This window comes from Dipodomys spectabilis, unplaced genomic scaffold, assembly GCF_019054845.1.
Source record: "Dipodomys spectabilis isolate Male_0828 unplaced genomic scaffold, ASM1905484v1 ptg000234l, whole genome shotgun sequence".
Lineage (NCBI taxonomy): Eukaryota > Metazoa > Chordata > Mammalia > Rodentia > Heteromyidae > Dipodomys > Dipodomys spectabilis.
This window is the reverse complement of record NW_024870911.1, coordinates 295,999-311,540: the sequence shown is the minus strand read 5'-3', so window position 1 is coordinate 311,540 and position 15,542 is coordinate 295,999. Positions and strand designations below refer to the sequence as shown.

The following is a 15,542-nucleotide window of genomic DNA, read 5'->3' as shown; positions in this document are numbered from 1 at the left end:
ACAGCTTGCTCATTAAGAAATTGGCACGATTGGACTATCCTGTCAGAATAGGTTTATAGTCTAGTTTATATATTTTAGAACTCTTCAAAAGAAAAGTGGTTATTTGCAACAAATCAGAATGTGTTTCAAAGACTTTGTGTAACTGATATAGGATCACAAATGCTTTCCAGTCATAGTATAGAGAGGAAACCTTAACCTTACTCTTTTGGTCACAAAAGAGTGGATAATAATTTATGAATTACTTTAAATAACAAAAGAGCTACAGTCCCACCCAAATCAGTTATCCTAATGTTACTTATTATAGTTACTGGTATCCCTTGAAAAACTAGAAAAACTAGTTAAAACTAGGAAAGATGAACTAGAATGCCATGCACAAAAAAAATAGGTTGCAAGTAATTAAAGAGTAATTCTACTCATTAGTCAAGAAGCTGAGAAGCAAGCACCACTGAACATATTAAATACTCATTAATAAATTTGTATTCAGTTCCTGAAAAAATATTATATGTAGATACTGCTACAAATGGGATTTGAGGAAGCTTCTTATTATATACCTTAGGTCATGTCTACTTAGCTGTCATAAATACCAATTATAATTAAAAATTTAATGTTGGCTTTGGACTTTCTGCAGTTAAATCTCTCCTAGGGATGATTTTTGGATTTTGTTTTTACCAGGTATCAATAGTGACCCAACTAAGGCTGCTCATCAGCTGCCACATGAGGATGGAGGACAGCAATAAAACATGTAGAGCTTTTCATTCAAGGCATTTAACAGCCCAAGGGAAGCTCTTCCTTCACCTCTGTTTCCTCATCCCATCCGTGCACACATTTGGTTCTACACATCACTTTAAAAGTCTTTTTCCAAAAGATTAACTCAATAGAAATCTGAGAATATTGGTACAGTCCAGTTTAAGGTGAAATTATTGCTGAACATTTGACATTTATAAATCCAGGAAAGCACAATTTTGCTCACTTGACATTTTCAATAAAGTGCCATTTAATATGGATTTGAATGTACTTTCCATTGGCTAGAATTTCGTTAGATGCAAATGACATATCTTATAGTGATGTAGCAAAATATTCTATTGTTTCTATCTTTCATTCTTACCAAATAGGCTTTGTTCCTATATCATATGCCCCAGAAAGTAAATATGATAAAAGTAAAAAAAAAAATTCAAAAAAAGTAAAAAATAATATAGTAACAACCCATTTATATGTAATAATTGAGTGACAGGCCTCCAATAGGCAGCCTCCAACATCATAGCTGACAGATGATGGTAGGGGAAAAGAGAGGAGCAGTTACAATATCAAGAAGAGTCTTTTTTCTCCCTCTAGCAGTTGAAAGGGCTGAACCCACCTCTGTACTGCTAGGCTACTTCAAGGCATGGGGTATATTTACTAGTTTTTGCAGGTTCCAGTTTTGTTGTTGTTGTTGTTGTTGTTTTTGTTTAGTTGTTTGTCAGCCAAAGGGAAACTACTCACAGCAGGTCAGTGCTGCCTCCTTTGAGTGGCTTGTCAACATGAATATGTGCGAACAGTGGAGTTGTCTAACCTCTGCAGTCTTGAAGAAGCAACTGCAAATGGAGAAAAGGGCTTTAGACGTTCTTGGATGATAGAGCACAAGAGTTCAGATGAGGAAGATTTTTCTCTGTATAGAGGGATCCTGAGTATGTCAGTACACTGACTTACTCTTAGATAGAAGCTGCTCATCCTCTTCACCCAGTTACTAATGGAAATGTATCCCAATTTCACTCACTTGAGTTTTTGAGTGGTTTTGTGCTCCTCTTCCTTACAGTCTATAACAAAAACAGCTCCCTGGGGTGCTTTGTTTGTGCTGAGAAGATGACCCTTCAAGAATTTAGTATGCTAGCTTGCATTTTTCTCTAAGTAGTGACAAACTTCTGTCCTAATTTTAATCATGCTAATTTCCTCATGAATTTGGAAGAAGCTACAAGAAATGCAGATCAAAGATCAAAATTTATGTTGGTACTACTTTTAAGAGCCATAATAGCTATTACTTAAAAAAATATTTTTTTCTAGATATTATCTTAATGAGAATAGCACTAGTTTTTGTTGATGCTTACCAAAGAAAGATTATTTTAGAAATACTGTTTCAAATTCGTTTCTGCTGAAGGACTGTTTTTTACTTTGTGAATGGTATATGTCTAATGTCCACAGAAGGAAATAGAAATAGAAATCTGTTGGATTTTCATTTCATTTTCTTCTCATTGTAGCACCTGTTTACTTAAAGCCTTCTGCCTTTGGCAGAGGTAAACACATCTAACAAATCTAAATTTCCAAGATTAAATATATAAGACTTGCAAAACATAGATGCCAGTGGATTTTTTACAATTATTAAGGACTTTTAGATCCTATACAAGCTCTATTTTAAATGATTTATATTGGGAATAACAGAATAAAGGAATACAAATCCTTAGGCTATTATTGTCATTCCTAGAAGTGGACATTAGCCCAATTGTTCTTTTTAGGATGCTGTAAATTATTTTTTTAATAGTGGATAAAATGCCAAGTGTTCATGCACTAGCAGTTTACAAAGGGGATAGGGTTTTCATGAAAGCAAAGCAAATTTCAAGCAGAGCAGAACAGGTAAAGAAAAGAATAAACCCCAGGAAGCTATGCAAGGTCAGAGAATAACATTAGTTTTGTTAAACAAGTCTTTGCCTTCATAAACAAAAATGCACCACTACTGTACCGTCTGGTGCCATTTTTCTTGACTGCCCAGATGTGGTGGTCAGCCTAAATCCAGCCGGCAGTGTTTCTGAGGACCCAGGCATCATGCTGATTCCGTGGACTTCACGAGGAGGAAACTGTCTTCTCCAGGTCGAACCACGTCTGAAGTTCTTGTCATCACTCTGCCAGTATAGAGTTATAATTTGATGTAATGAAAACAAGTGAAGTAGTCCAGGTGCAAGACGTTGTGTGCTTAGAAACCTGTGACTTATTTTCATTCAACCTCTATGCTATGATTCATCTCAAATGTTCTATTGATTGCAAAATGCACACATAGAGATTGGAAACCAAAATGTTTTCGTAAAACTTTGAATTTGATTTCAAATGTAAGGTTTGGCATCTTTAAGCATCTTTGAAAACCTGAAATTAAGTTCCAAAAGGAATGTTGTGATACTTTTATGCCAACTGTCTTTTTGGTATCAGATGATAGGCTTAATTGAATCGGTTGTTAGGTGAACTATATGTTACTTGAACACTGTAAATGCTATTTTCAAGTGCCCAAGATATGTGTGTTGTGGGAAATCTCTACTGAGATAGCCTGACTAAGATATAACAGTCTAGATTCTCTTCTGTGTTAGGGAAAGTGCAACTGTTAGACTCAGGTGATTAAAAATCACCTTGGAATTTGTCACAAAAGATCTTGGCACCCTTGGCATAACCCTTTCAATTAAATTTGTGCTTTGTGTGTCCACTAAAACATAATGTAACCTGGTTAGTAATGGAATTCTGATACTGACTCTGCTATACCTTACAAAAACAATCTCTTCATTCTTTCTGTATACAGAAAGTGCCTATACTGGGCCAATTATGTTCTTTTAAGTTGCTAATCAGAACTATGTAATTTAGCATTTAACTTCTATTTTTCAATAGGTCTGATCCTAAAGACAATATTCATTTTTCCACATCATATCATTTAGAATTGTTAACTTTCTCCTGTAGGGAAGATTTTTTTTTTTTAAATTTCCAGAAGTCAAACCCAAATAAGTTGTGTTTGCCTTGCTCTCTCACCTGGCTTCATTTTTGATATTTAGAGTAATAAACCAATAGTTAGCTCAAAGTATTGTTACAAATGAGTAACAATATAAGGTATTGCACATAGGCTGTCAATGACATTAAGTGACATTTGAAAGTCAACCTGAGGAAGATGATTTTTAGATTATTACATATGACTGCTGCTGAAATTCCTGTAATTAGTATCTAAATTTTGACTGGAGGCTGCACTCAAATGGTAAATCATTGGCTTGGGAAGAACAAGGACCAGGGTCTGAAATCTAGTGCTACCCAGAACATCTAAGTTTTCTTTATATTTGACAATGATTTTATAAGTTAAACGTTGTCTACTATTCCCAGCTGCTGTGTTTTCACATGATTCCAGAATCTATACACTGCTTATATAGAAAATAAAGAGAATTTCAGCGTCTGGCCTCTTTAACTTCTTTACTCTTGGAGAAGTTATTTCATTAAGCATTACTAATCATGTGTTCCACAAAACCCTACATCACATTATAGGTCAATATACTGGTCATACATGAGATAAAAACTGAGCCCAATAAATTGTGAGTTTGACTTATGAACACAATATGGTTATTGGGCTACAACATGATAAGAAAAACTCTAAGATAGGATAAAAGATACCTTTTAATTGATGTCAAAGTCTATAAAGCATAGCACTTTTTAAATAACTTTAATAGAATCTGGACGCTATCATTAAAGTCCCAGAAATTAATCTACTATGATTTTAAGCAAATTGTTTTTCTATTTTGGCTTATAATAAACAAGTGGGCAACACTGTAACAATGAGATGTATAAGATACTAAGTTGAAAATGAATTTTACAACTTGGGGGTGGGAGGGAGGAGTTAGGGATGTGGGGAGGGAAGGGATTATAGGGGACAAACAAAGGAGGGGGGTAACAATGTTCAATAGGAAATGTACTCATTGCCTTACTCATGTAACTGTAACTTGTCTGTACAGTTTCTTTATAATAAAAAATACTTTATAAACATGGGCAAAAATTACTATAGGGTTTGAACAATGAATACATGTTTTATGCTTTTAAAAATAAGAAAAGAGGGGTTGGGATTGTGGCTTAGATGTAGAGTGCTTGCCTAGCATGCATGAAGCCCTGGGTTCAATGCGTAAGTACCGCATAAACAGAAAAAGCTGGAAGTGGCGCTGTGGGGTTCAAGTGATAAGGCGCTAGCTCTGAAGAAGCAGTGCCCAGGCCCTGAGTTCAAGCCCCAGGACTGGCAAAGAAAGAAAGAAAGAAAGAAAAAAGAAAGAAAGAAAGAAAGAAAGAAAGAAGGAAGGAAGGAAGGAAGGAAGGAAGGAAGGAAGGAAGGAAGGAAGGAAGGAAGGAAGGAAGGAAGGAAGGAAGGAAGGAAGGAAGGAAGGGAAAAAAAGAAAAGAAAAAAAAGTAAAGGAAAAAGAAAAGAATGGGAAAGGCACCAGGGGCTTTGTGCCTGTTATCCTGGTTAGTTGGGAGACTGAGATCAGCAGATGGTGGTTCAAAGGTAGCTAGAGCAGAAAAATGAGTGGCATGCCTTCCCAAAGCATAGCTGGGTCCAGTGCTGTCAGCTTGTCATCTCAAGTTACAATGGATTCTGAGATCAGTAATATCATGGAATCAAGCCAGCTAGGGACAAAAAGTCCATGTGACTCGATTTGCACAGTGAACCCATGTGCAATGGAAAGTACCTGTGACCACAGCAACAACAGAATACCTAAAGTAGGCCAGTGGCAATTCACATCCATGCCTAAGCAAGAAGCAAGACTTGGTGTCAAAAACAACTTGTGAAAAAGAGAGCTGGAGGCCTGGCTCAAATAGCATGGCACCTGTCTATCATGTGTAAGATCCTGAGTTCCCTATTACTGCTTGTATCCCAAATAAATAAGAGATAGAATGTTTAAGTAAACAGTGACACCATAGTTAATGGATCCTTCTCTGTCTTTATTACATGATACAAAGCCATCCCCACATAGGATAGTGCCTGTACCTAAACAGTTCTTTAAGGACCAGCTACTTTCTAGAAAGGGGCAGTATGACAGATTTTTAGTACATCTTACTAATGTATCTTTTGCAATTTCAAGTAAGAATAATTGTATTCAGAAGTACAGAAGCTTATAAGGCTACTTTTTGGAATCAACAAATTAGAATAAAAATTAAGACTATTGTATAACTTGCAAGATTCAATGCAGTTGAGTGTTAACTGGGCTTTAAACAATATCAGTTATTTTCCTGATTGGACAAGTATATTAGTTTCTTAGAAGTTAGCTAAGGTCAACGTCTTAAAGCTTACCTGTTAAATTCCACGAAGGACAGCAGGGATTTTATGATATGGAAATCATCTGCCATGCCCATTTATACATAGAATAATTAAAATATTATTCAAACATCCTGTCTTTATTGTGAAGAAACACCTGCATTTTGCACCACTAACTTGGGCTTCTCTGTATTTTTCACAACATACTAAGTCTCCCTGTCCATTTCTTTCAGTAAGATCATATTAAATCACACCTGGGTCTGTGAAAGTCTCTGTCAATGCAGTGTGCTGGCTTCCCTTGTGTTCATTCTTCTCAAGAGGTTTCTTACATGTTCTTGCTTTCCAAATAATTTAAACATGATGTTGCTTTCCAAATAATTTAAACAAGTATATAGTATAGGTAGGGATTCTTACCCATATTATATATTTTATATCCTATAAACAAAAAAGTTTTGCTTTTAAGATAATCTCAAATCAGAATTTGTTAAGGATGAAAAATGTGACTGAAAGCAAATTTTTAATAGCATATAATTTCTTGAGAACATACAAGGATATTAAAGAAAGAAGTCCCTTATTACTCAAAGGTGAAATGGTCAATTGCTTCTGGAGTTTTAAATAATGTCAACATTTTGCAATCATTGTTTTTGAAAGAATCTCACTTTGGATTATTCTTCATGATTTTTGTAACTAATGAAACAATAATATGGACAAATAGATTAACTTCTTTTAAAAAACTAAGGTACATCACTTAATATTTTCAAATACTCCTGGGTAAAATTCTAGATCCTATCATTAGAACACCATTCCCTGATACTATTCTAAGCACTCTTCCTCTCTAGGCTCCTATGAATGCCAGCTAAGAACTTACTTCATCCAGCCGCCGTTCGGTTCCCAGAGCCAAGAGGTTATTGTATTCCCTTTCAAGAATCTGTCTTGCCTGTTGATACCAAATTATAGTTACCATCATTGTACATACACTTCATGTTAAAAAAACACACATAGATTCTATTTATCTGTGAATGCATTTCAAAGTATGCATTAGTTATATGATCATAAGAGTTTTAGTTTTCCATCTTTATCAGTCATTGCAAATGTTTATCTATCAATACTAGCCAGGACAATATTCTTGTGTTTGTGACAGTAGAGAGATAGTTTCACATAAATGTCATAAGTCAGGAGTCATTGACCCCCCACATTCATACTTTATTCCAATTAAGTATTTCAAGTAGAAACTTTAAATATGTATAATAGAATTAAAAATGAGCATGGATGGAAAATTTTATCAAGTTCCTATAGGTAATTTTTAATCCTGATGAATTATCTTCATTTGGATAAATTTCTAGATATTAAGATTTTTTTTGCCATGGTAATATCTGATTTTTAAACTGTGATATACATGAAAGGATTTTAATTTATTTGAAACTCTGCTGACAGTTATTCAGGGTTGGGAATCACTGCATACTCAAAGTTAATTGTCTGTATAATTCAGATATTTAAAGTAGAAAGGACTACATTGCAATTGAAGGCCATCTGTTAGAGATACTGTTTGGGGAATCTGACATTCAGGTGGGAGAAGGTTGGACTTCATGACCTCGAATTCACTTTTAATTTTATGATTTCTGGTTTGGTTAGAAATCCAACCCCTTGGAATTAAAGCCCCACTGACACATTTTAGAGATGGAGATAAATTTCATTAAAAAATCACACATTATATTAAGTGAAATAAGTAAGGCACAGAAAGACCAGTACCATAGGATCTCACTGAAATGTGGAATCTGAAGAAGCTGATATTACAGAAAGTGAGAACAGAATGGTAGTTAATGGAATTGGGGGATGGGAAGGGGTGGATGATGTAAGAAGATTGATCAATGGGCACTAGGTTACAAATGAACTCGGACTAAAAATCCTCATGTGCTATTCCATAATAGGGAGTTTATGGATACTGTTTAGTGGTTTACTACAAAGCTAGAAGAAAAGGTTCAATAAAAATGATAACTGTGGCTTAATAGTAGATTGCTTGCCTAGCATGTAGACCTGGGTTTGATTCCTCAGTACCACATAAACAGAAAAAAAGCTGGAAGTGGTGCTATGGCTCAAGTGATAGAGTGCTAGCCTTGAGCAAAAGAAGCTCAGGTACAGTGTCCAGGCTCTGAATTCAAGCCCCAGGACTGGTTAAAAGAAAGATAAAGGTGGTATTACATGTATTCATTCTATTTTAACATTATAAAAATTACTCAAATCTGCAATATTATTGTAAATGTTTCTTTGTGGTTTTATGTGCCTGTTTAAATAAATTTTATTTTAAAAAGAATGAATATACAGACACTTATATTTTGACATATTGTTTTCATTTGTTATTATATAAGCTCAAACATAGTTAATCTACAGCACAAAAGATCTTACCTGGGTGTTCTGTGTTGGAATCTGTAATAATAAAGCTAAGCTGCTGTAATCAAAGTTTTCATCCAGTGCTATGAGTGAGCCATGTACACCACTCTCAAGAATATTATTTGCATATTCTCGAAGTCCAATTGCTTGTATCCAGCGAATAACTCGATCATTGCTCCACACCAACACATCTAGGAAGTGACATACATTGTGTCAGGCTTCAGGACATGGCAACAGAAACAAAATCACTGGCTAAAATGAGCCACAAAAATACCGGCCACATCACATTTATGTTGATTTGTGTACTCCCTCGTGTACTTACTGTTCTGATAACTAGCCACTTATACATTAAGTCTAGTAAGAAGCTCTCATTTTCAGAATGTTTGTTATCACTTGTAAGGATTCATTATCTGGGACACAATTTTCATGTTAAAGCTGTAGGGATCTGTCTGCAGTTTAGTATTTGTACCACCAGATGGAGACATTTCTATTTGTGCTACACACACACACACACACACACACACACACACACACACACACACACACAGCAAATATGATTTTAGTATTTTGCCGAATCAGAAGTATGAACCAACTGCTATTTAAATATTGCATATAGATGAGTAGATCCTTATTTTAATAGGAATTGTGTGTTGTGTGTGTGTGTGTGTGTGTGTGTGTGTGTGTGTGTGTGTGTTACAGAATGGTAAAATAAGGCAGAAACACAGTAGATTCTTATCTCAGCTGAAGAAGAGGCAAGCACAGGACAGAGGCCGGACAGATTCTTCTGCACACCTGTCAGAAGGAACCAACCTGCAAGCACTTTGATCACATACTTCTCTCTGGTATCACTATAATTCAGGACATTTCTATTGGGTATGCCTCAGTTTGTGGTGCTTTCTATGGTAGTAGCCCAATGTACTCTGATATGTTGTACTTTACTGTAGTTCTCATTACTAAGTCCCATTTGATTGTGAAAATAATATTTTCAAATCTATTCAGTTTTACTTTTTAATGCTCCATTTATTGGAAATATATTTTCTGTTTTAAGATATATACTTTTAAAATTAGAATGGAATCATAGCAACTTTGGTTAGTATCTACATTAATATCTCCTCCTAAATTTTTTATATTCTTGTGTTAAGGTGTTTACATTGTATAAAGCATATCAGTGACTTTGGCTTTCCCTACCTATCTTTTAATTGAGTTAATACACTCCCATTTGTATTGCTCAGATATCATAAGTTAACTTTATCATTTTTGTATTTTCCTTTTCTCTCAGTTTTCCTTTTTTCTTGACTTTATTTCACTACTCTCTTAGAATCTGATTTTTAGAATTTATCTTATTAGTCACACTTAAAGCTTATAATATGCTGTCTTCACTTATCAAAGTATATTATAAATAGTTTTTTAAAAATGTCACTTCCTTGATAGTGCAAAAGGTTCAAACAATTGAATTTCATTTATCTCATTCTTGCCTTTTGTAGTATAATTGGTATCCATTTAATTCTAGGTAAAATTAAAGTACTGTGGGTATTATTATTTTGAATTTACCTATATATTCTCTAAGTTCCTCTCTGTTCTGTCTGACATCAATTTTTTTCTTCTTTCATTGGATGTTATAATATTTCTTTTGTATTTGAGATCTCTTCTTTCCTTTTCTTATTTATCTTGCTTGAGATTTACAGTCTTTAATTTGTATCCAATTCTTTTGTTCATTTGTTTTTGAGTTCTATCAGTATCTTTTTTTTTTTTTTTTGTCAGTCATGGGGCCTGAACTCTGAGCCTGAGCACTGTCCCTCAGCTCTTCAGCTCAAGGCTAGCGCTCTACCACTTGAGCCACAGAGCCAGTTCCGGCTTTTTCTACTTATGTGGTAGTGAGGAATCGAACCCAGGGCCTCATGCAAGGCAAGCACTCTACCACTAAGCCACCTTCCCAGTCCCCAGTCAGTTTCTTTAAATGCTTCCCCCTTCTTTCTTGCCAGTTCAGAGATTCTAATTACTAGACTCTAAATTCTAGACTCTTTATAACAATCTGTTTTATATCATTCCTTTTTTTCAGATTTTAGATATTTTTCCAAGTGATTTTTTTTCAACTAGACTTTTATGGCTATTGTTTTGGGCCTCATGAATGCTATACGAGGTTTTTAAGATTGTGTTCTATACTCAGCCTATGGAGTATGTTTTTAAATTTAACACTGGATATTTCTATTTCTTGAAATTTCCACCTGAGTGAATTCATACCATATCGGTTCTAACTAAATATTGAAGTTCTCTGTTTTGTCATTATTTTCCTTGCATAAAGTTTTATTTATTTAGAGGACTATTTCTGGAAGATTAAAAAAAAAACAGAACCAAGGTCGATTGCAGATATGTTTCTATTTTACTGATTTTAATCTTTTCTCATTGTGTCCACAGTATGCCATCTATGAGTTTTCAAATGTACGAAAAGAAGGTTGTCATGAATTTGGAGGGAATGGTGTATAAAATTTGGAGGTGCAGGTCCGTGGTATGGTGTGTGCTTACTATTTGCCAGTCTATGGATTTAACCCCTGGAACTGCCACATCCCCCAAATTGCTGAGTTTACACATTATTTTCTCTATTCTCCAGAATTTTTTATTCCTCAAATCCTCACTGGCTTGACACTTGTAAATTCCAACTGCCAATTCCCAATTGTTCTATAAGACATGGAAAAGCAGTAGAGAAAAACAAGTTTATCCTTTACCTCAATGTATCACATTTTCCCCCTCAGATGATTAAATCTTAGCTGTCTTAGATGTCTTGAATTACCTTCAAACACCTATTTATATCTGTTTATTGATTTGTGTAGCCTTTCTATTTGTTTTCTTGAATCTACTCTATTATACTCACAGGTAGAAGTTCAAAACAACGCTTTCTTTGGTCTTTCCCATTGCTTAATGTGCTGGGAAAGTGATTGTATGTAAATCTGGAAGCTACAGGAATATCTGTTTCATGTATCTCCATTTATCTCTCTTGTGGCTTGAACAATCTAATTTCAAAGGAAGGTCCTGGGAAGAATGCTTATATCCCAGACTTGTGACTGCAGAGTCCATCTGAAGCAGAATGAATGTCTGAAGAAGATGAGAAATATAATGTCTGCCTTAGAGATTTTCCTTTTTCTTTCACTGTATCTTCCACAAAGCAAATGACTTCTTAATGACTTTAACCATATATGGGAATTATATATTATAAATGTTTCTTGATTATCTCTAGGTTAGTTCTGACATACAATTTTCTCTCTGAGTTATAGTAGCGTGTTCCATTGTGGTGGTAAGTCTCAGAAAAAGGCATGTGGAGTTAGTTACATTATTAGCTGGTACTGACAGTAAGAGGTCCCCTCTAAGTACTAGCTACATTTAAACTGGGCAGATATTTATGAACAACAGCAAATGTTTACTTGAATGTACTAAATGCAGTACTTCTTTTCACCATGGTTTCAAAAGTTTAATCAAAAGCATACATAAACACACATACACACACACACACACAGTCCAGTGTTTCTTGCACTGGAGTTATTTGTAAATATAATGTTTGTTCTTTTCTATATCTGGGTTTATGTTAGTAAAGAGAAGCATATTAGATTGTCATCATATTTTTGTAAATTTTTGACAATTAGAATTGCAATAGTCATACTTTTAGTTATGAATATTCAAATGCAATGGAATGATGAAAATGATATCATCTATCAAGATGCATTGTATTAATCATCTGACTTGTAAAACTGAAACCCTACTGTATATAGGTCTGAACAGGTCTGAACAGGCACACCTCCCTCCCTCTTGGCTAAGTTTCTGCCCAGTATCTGTTACCTTGGTAACTGGCACACTGGGAAGCAGTCACCTTCCCCTCCTGCTAGGTCACATCCTGGGCCACCTCTGGTCACATGCCTCCCATCTGACCTTAGGAGGGTCCTAGATCCTGAGGTCACATCCAGATCCAGTGTGGCCACACCTCTCCCCCAGCTGGCCACACCTCTTCCTGTCCCTGGCCTCGATAAGTCCTGGCCCAGAGATGCGTTCCCCCACCCCCTTTCCTTTTCAGCCATGCTTCACCATGCATGGAGGAAGCAGCAGTTAGGTAAATAAACTTCTTTTCCTGCCTGAATAGTGTGTGGTGTTCTCTTCATCAGATACCTAATAAAACCTACCTATTTAATATACCTTACACTGGACAGTTAGTTTAATACAAAAAAATCATTTTTAAAGAATCATTAAATCCATAAATTAATACATTAATTGATGAGGAAAAATAAAGTACTAAGCTAAAGTTCTCTGCTTTTGAATAGCAATATATCCCTGTTTCATTTTATAAATCAAACATCTTCCTATAAATGTATTTCCAAGGAAGATTTATTCCCTGATTGGAATGCTTTGTAGGAATCCTCTAGACCTAAACAATAAGTGGCCAGAAATCAGTGTTGACTGTTTCCTAGCGACAAATTGAGTGTTAGTACATTCTTGACACTTTTCTCACTGCAGAAACCTTTCTTTATTAAGGTCAAGGTTAATTAATGCTTCAGATAATAGCAGAGACCCCTCCCAACAGACTCTGTTGAAAGTTATTCCTGTAAATGTCACCAGGTCAATTACCGGAAAGAGGAACTATTTATGATCTCACACAGCTATTTATAATAGGGAGTTGTTTGTATATAATCACAGTGAATCGTAGTCCCCCCCATTCCACCCATTCCATCTGTACTCAGACTCACTATTGCCAAATGTTAATATAGCATTTGATATTGGGCCAAATGCGTAATTCTTCTCTCTTATATGTCTATATGTGAAATATGTTATATGGTAAATCCAAGCATACAGACGTAATATAAAAGGGTTAAAATCTGTTTGTGAGCCAATGTGCCCTTTGTTATGCCAGATACACACCCACACTTCCTTCTTGGGTCTATCTTTGCTACAATAGTTCCAACTTTTCAACTTAACTGAAGAAGAATGCATTTTTTTAAATTGTGAAAATACCGTACAGAGGGGTTACAATTACATGAGCAAGGTAATGAGTACATCTCTTATCAAGCATTGTTGCCTCCTCCTTTGTTTCCCTTTCCCATCCCTTCCCATCTCCTCCCTGACCTCCCACCCCCACAAAATCGACGACTATGGTTAATTAAAGCACAACACTTTTGTGATAAATGTACAACCCGGGGTATTTTCTTATTCTTTAAATCTTTCTTTTTTTTTTTTTGTACACACAGTAGTTGTAATGCTCCCAGAGTCATCATGCACTAAAATTATTTACAGGCTATTCTAGTTTATAGGGAGAAATTTCTTACATAATTTCTGTATAAGGTCCCAATAAAATTCTGATAACTTATATGACAAAATAAGACTTTTAGCCACTGAAATAAAATTTCATTGGCAGAATCCAAAAATGAACTGGTATAAAACAATAACAACAAACATAATTTATATTCCTCTGAATCATAATGACAATATTATACCAAAAGTTTCATATAGGAAGTCCACTTTTGTTCCAGAAGAACATATAATTAACAGGTTCAGAGGAATGAATCTCCATTCAAAAAATTAACTCTATGTCCTAAATGGGGGATATTTACTTTGTAATGGGACAATATCCTTTTCTGTGCTGTAATCAGGCAAAATCACACAACATTTGTGACCAAATATTTGTGGTTTTTGATGACCACAATGACATACATAGCATCTTAGCTATAAAAGGTAACAGGATTGGGGCGGGACAAAAAAAGGGGAAAAAAAAAAAAAAGGTAACAGGATCAACTTCAGAGTTTTATATGAAATAAACTATGTTACCTTTAATTTCATGCTGGCTTGCTTCTCGTCTTCTCTCTAGTTCTTTTCTGTCATAATTCAACCTTTTTAAGCACATAATTCCATATTGTAAACTTGTTCTGTTATTTGTTAGAAGAAAGGACATTGAATTTATTCAGAAGGTGAAGAATTTCCTTTGAGCAAGCCTAGTTAACTATAAGCACCAATCAGGGAATCAGGTTAATACAATACCTGTGAATAAATAAACCCTTCACTATGAAAAGGAAACCAACATATAACTATTCTAAAAATGTAATTTTTGTGAAAACAGTAAAACCATTAACAAACTAAGAAATAGTTTTGAAAATAATAATGAATAGAGATATTCATTGAGGTATCTGACCTCCACTTAGCTATTTCTACATTATGTGCTAACAAATTAATATTTTATTCATTCAAAAATAATTATGATGGACTTTGATGAAGGTAGAAATTCATAAGAAATAGATATCCTCTTCTTAGCCGATGACAGCAATAGCATAATAGGAGAATATTAAATAATAACATAAAGTGGCCAAATACCAAAACAAACAGCCAACCGAGAACAATAGAGATATGGGTAAAATGGACAAGACAGAAGATATAAGATATATAAGATATATATATATATATAAGATATATAGGGTGAAAGAGGAGAAAACTGGCCAATGGTTAAAAGTGTGTGTACTGAAGAAAACAGGACCTAGCAGACACAAGTATTGTGGATGAAATCTTAGAGGTGCGGTGATTGTGAGGTGCAGTACCCAGAGCTGAAAATCCACACTAGAAAAGAAAGCAGAGAAGAAAAAGGTGGCAGAATAAAAAAAAAGGTGTATTCAGGGAAGTCTGGTATTTCATGTCTGAAATATACTCAGGAGAATGTCCTGAATACATTCAGGACCGCATTCAGAAGAAGGGTACCGACCAAAAACTGTTTTCTTTCTGCTTGTCATTTAGGGAAGAAGTATCTCACAGCAAAATGGGGCACAGGGGAGATAAGCAATCCTAGGAGATAGAAAAGTCACTTAAGTGGTCATGGTGTTAAATTGGAAAAGATAATCCAGAGATCAGAGGTGTGTAGAGAAGTAAAAAAGAAGATTTTCTGATATTAGAAATGTCAGCCATGGAAAATTGGGATGGAGGAAAATGAATCTCTGGATTTAAGCGTAGAGATGAGTGATTCCATTGAGTTCTTAAGTGTTTAGCATGCACATAAAATTAGATATGTCCACTGGTCAGATTATATTTGAAAACACTGGATATGTTTTTAAGCCCAGTATTTTAGTAAGAAAAATGTTGAATAAAATACTCCCAGAACTAGAGGATGGACAAAGCTGTGTAAATA

At 35.0% G+C, this 15,542-nt stretch overlaps 1 protein-coding gene across 19 annotated transcripts in view; it reads right to left on the bottom strand.

Moving 5' to 3' along the window:
- Ppfia2 (PTPRF interacting protein alpha 2) overlaps positions 1 to 15,542 on the bottom strand; it is a 271,881-nt gene that overhangs the window by 1,280 nt on the left and 255,059 nt on the right. For 12 of the 19 annotated variants that reach the window (XM_042699018.1, XM_042699007.1, XM_042699014.1 and 9 more), the window contains 5 exons: positions 14,201 to 14,298; positions 8,414 to 8,589; positions 6,879 to 6,947; positions 2,711 to 2,870; positions 1,257 to 1,571 (listed from right to left, as the gene is read on the bottom strand). In XM_042699018.1, coding sequence (XP_042554952.1) covers positions 1,513 to 1,571; positions 2,711 to 2,870; positions 6,879 to 6,947; positions 8,414 to 8,589; positions 14,201 to 14,298 — 562 coding nt within the window. In that variant the 3' untranslated portion in view covers positions 1,257 to 1,512. Of the gene's footprint in view, positions 1 to 1,256; positions 1,572 to 2,710; positions 2,871 to 6,878; positions 6,948 to 8,413; positions 8,590 to 14,200; positions 14,299 to 15,542 lie in introns of those variants that run through there. The other 7 variants (XM_042699012.1, XM_042699006.1, XM_042699013.1 and 4 more) reach the window with 1 other exon arrangement.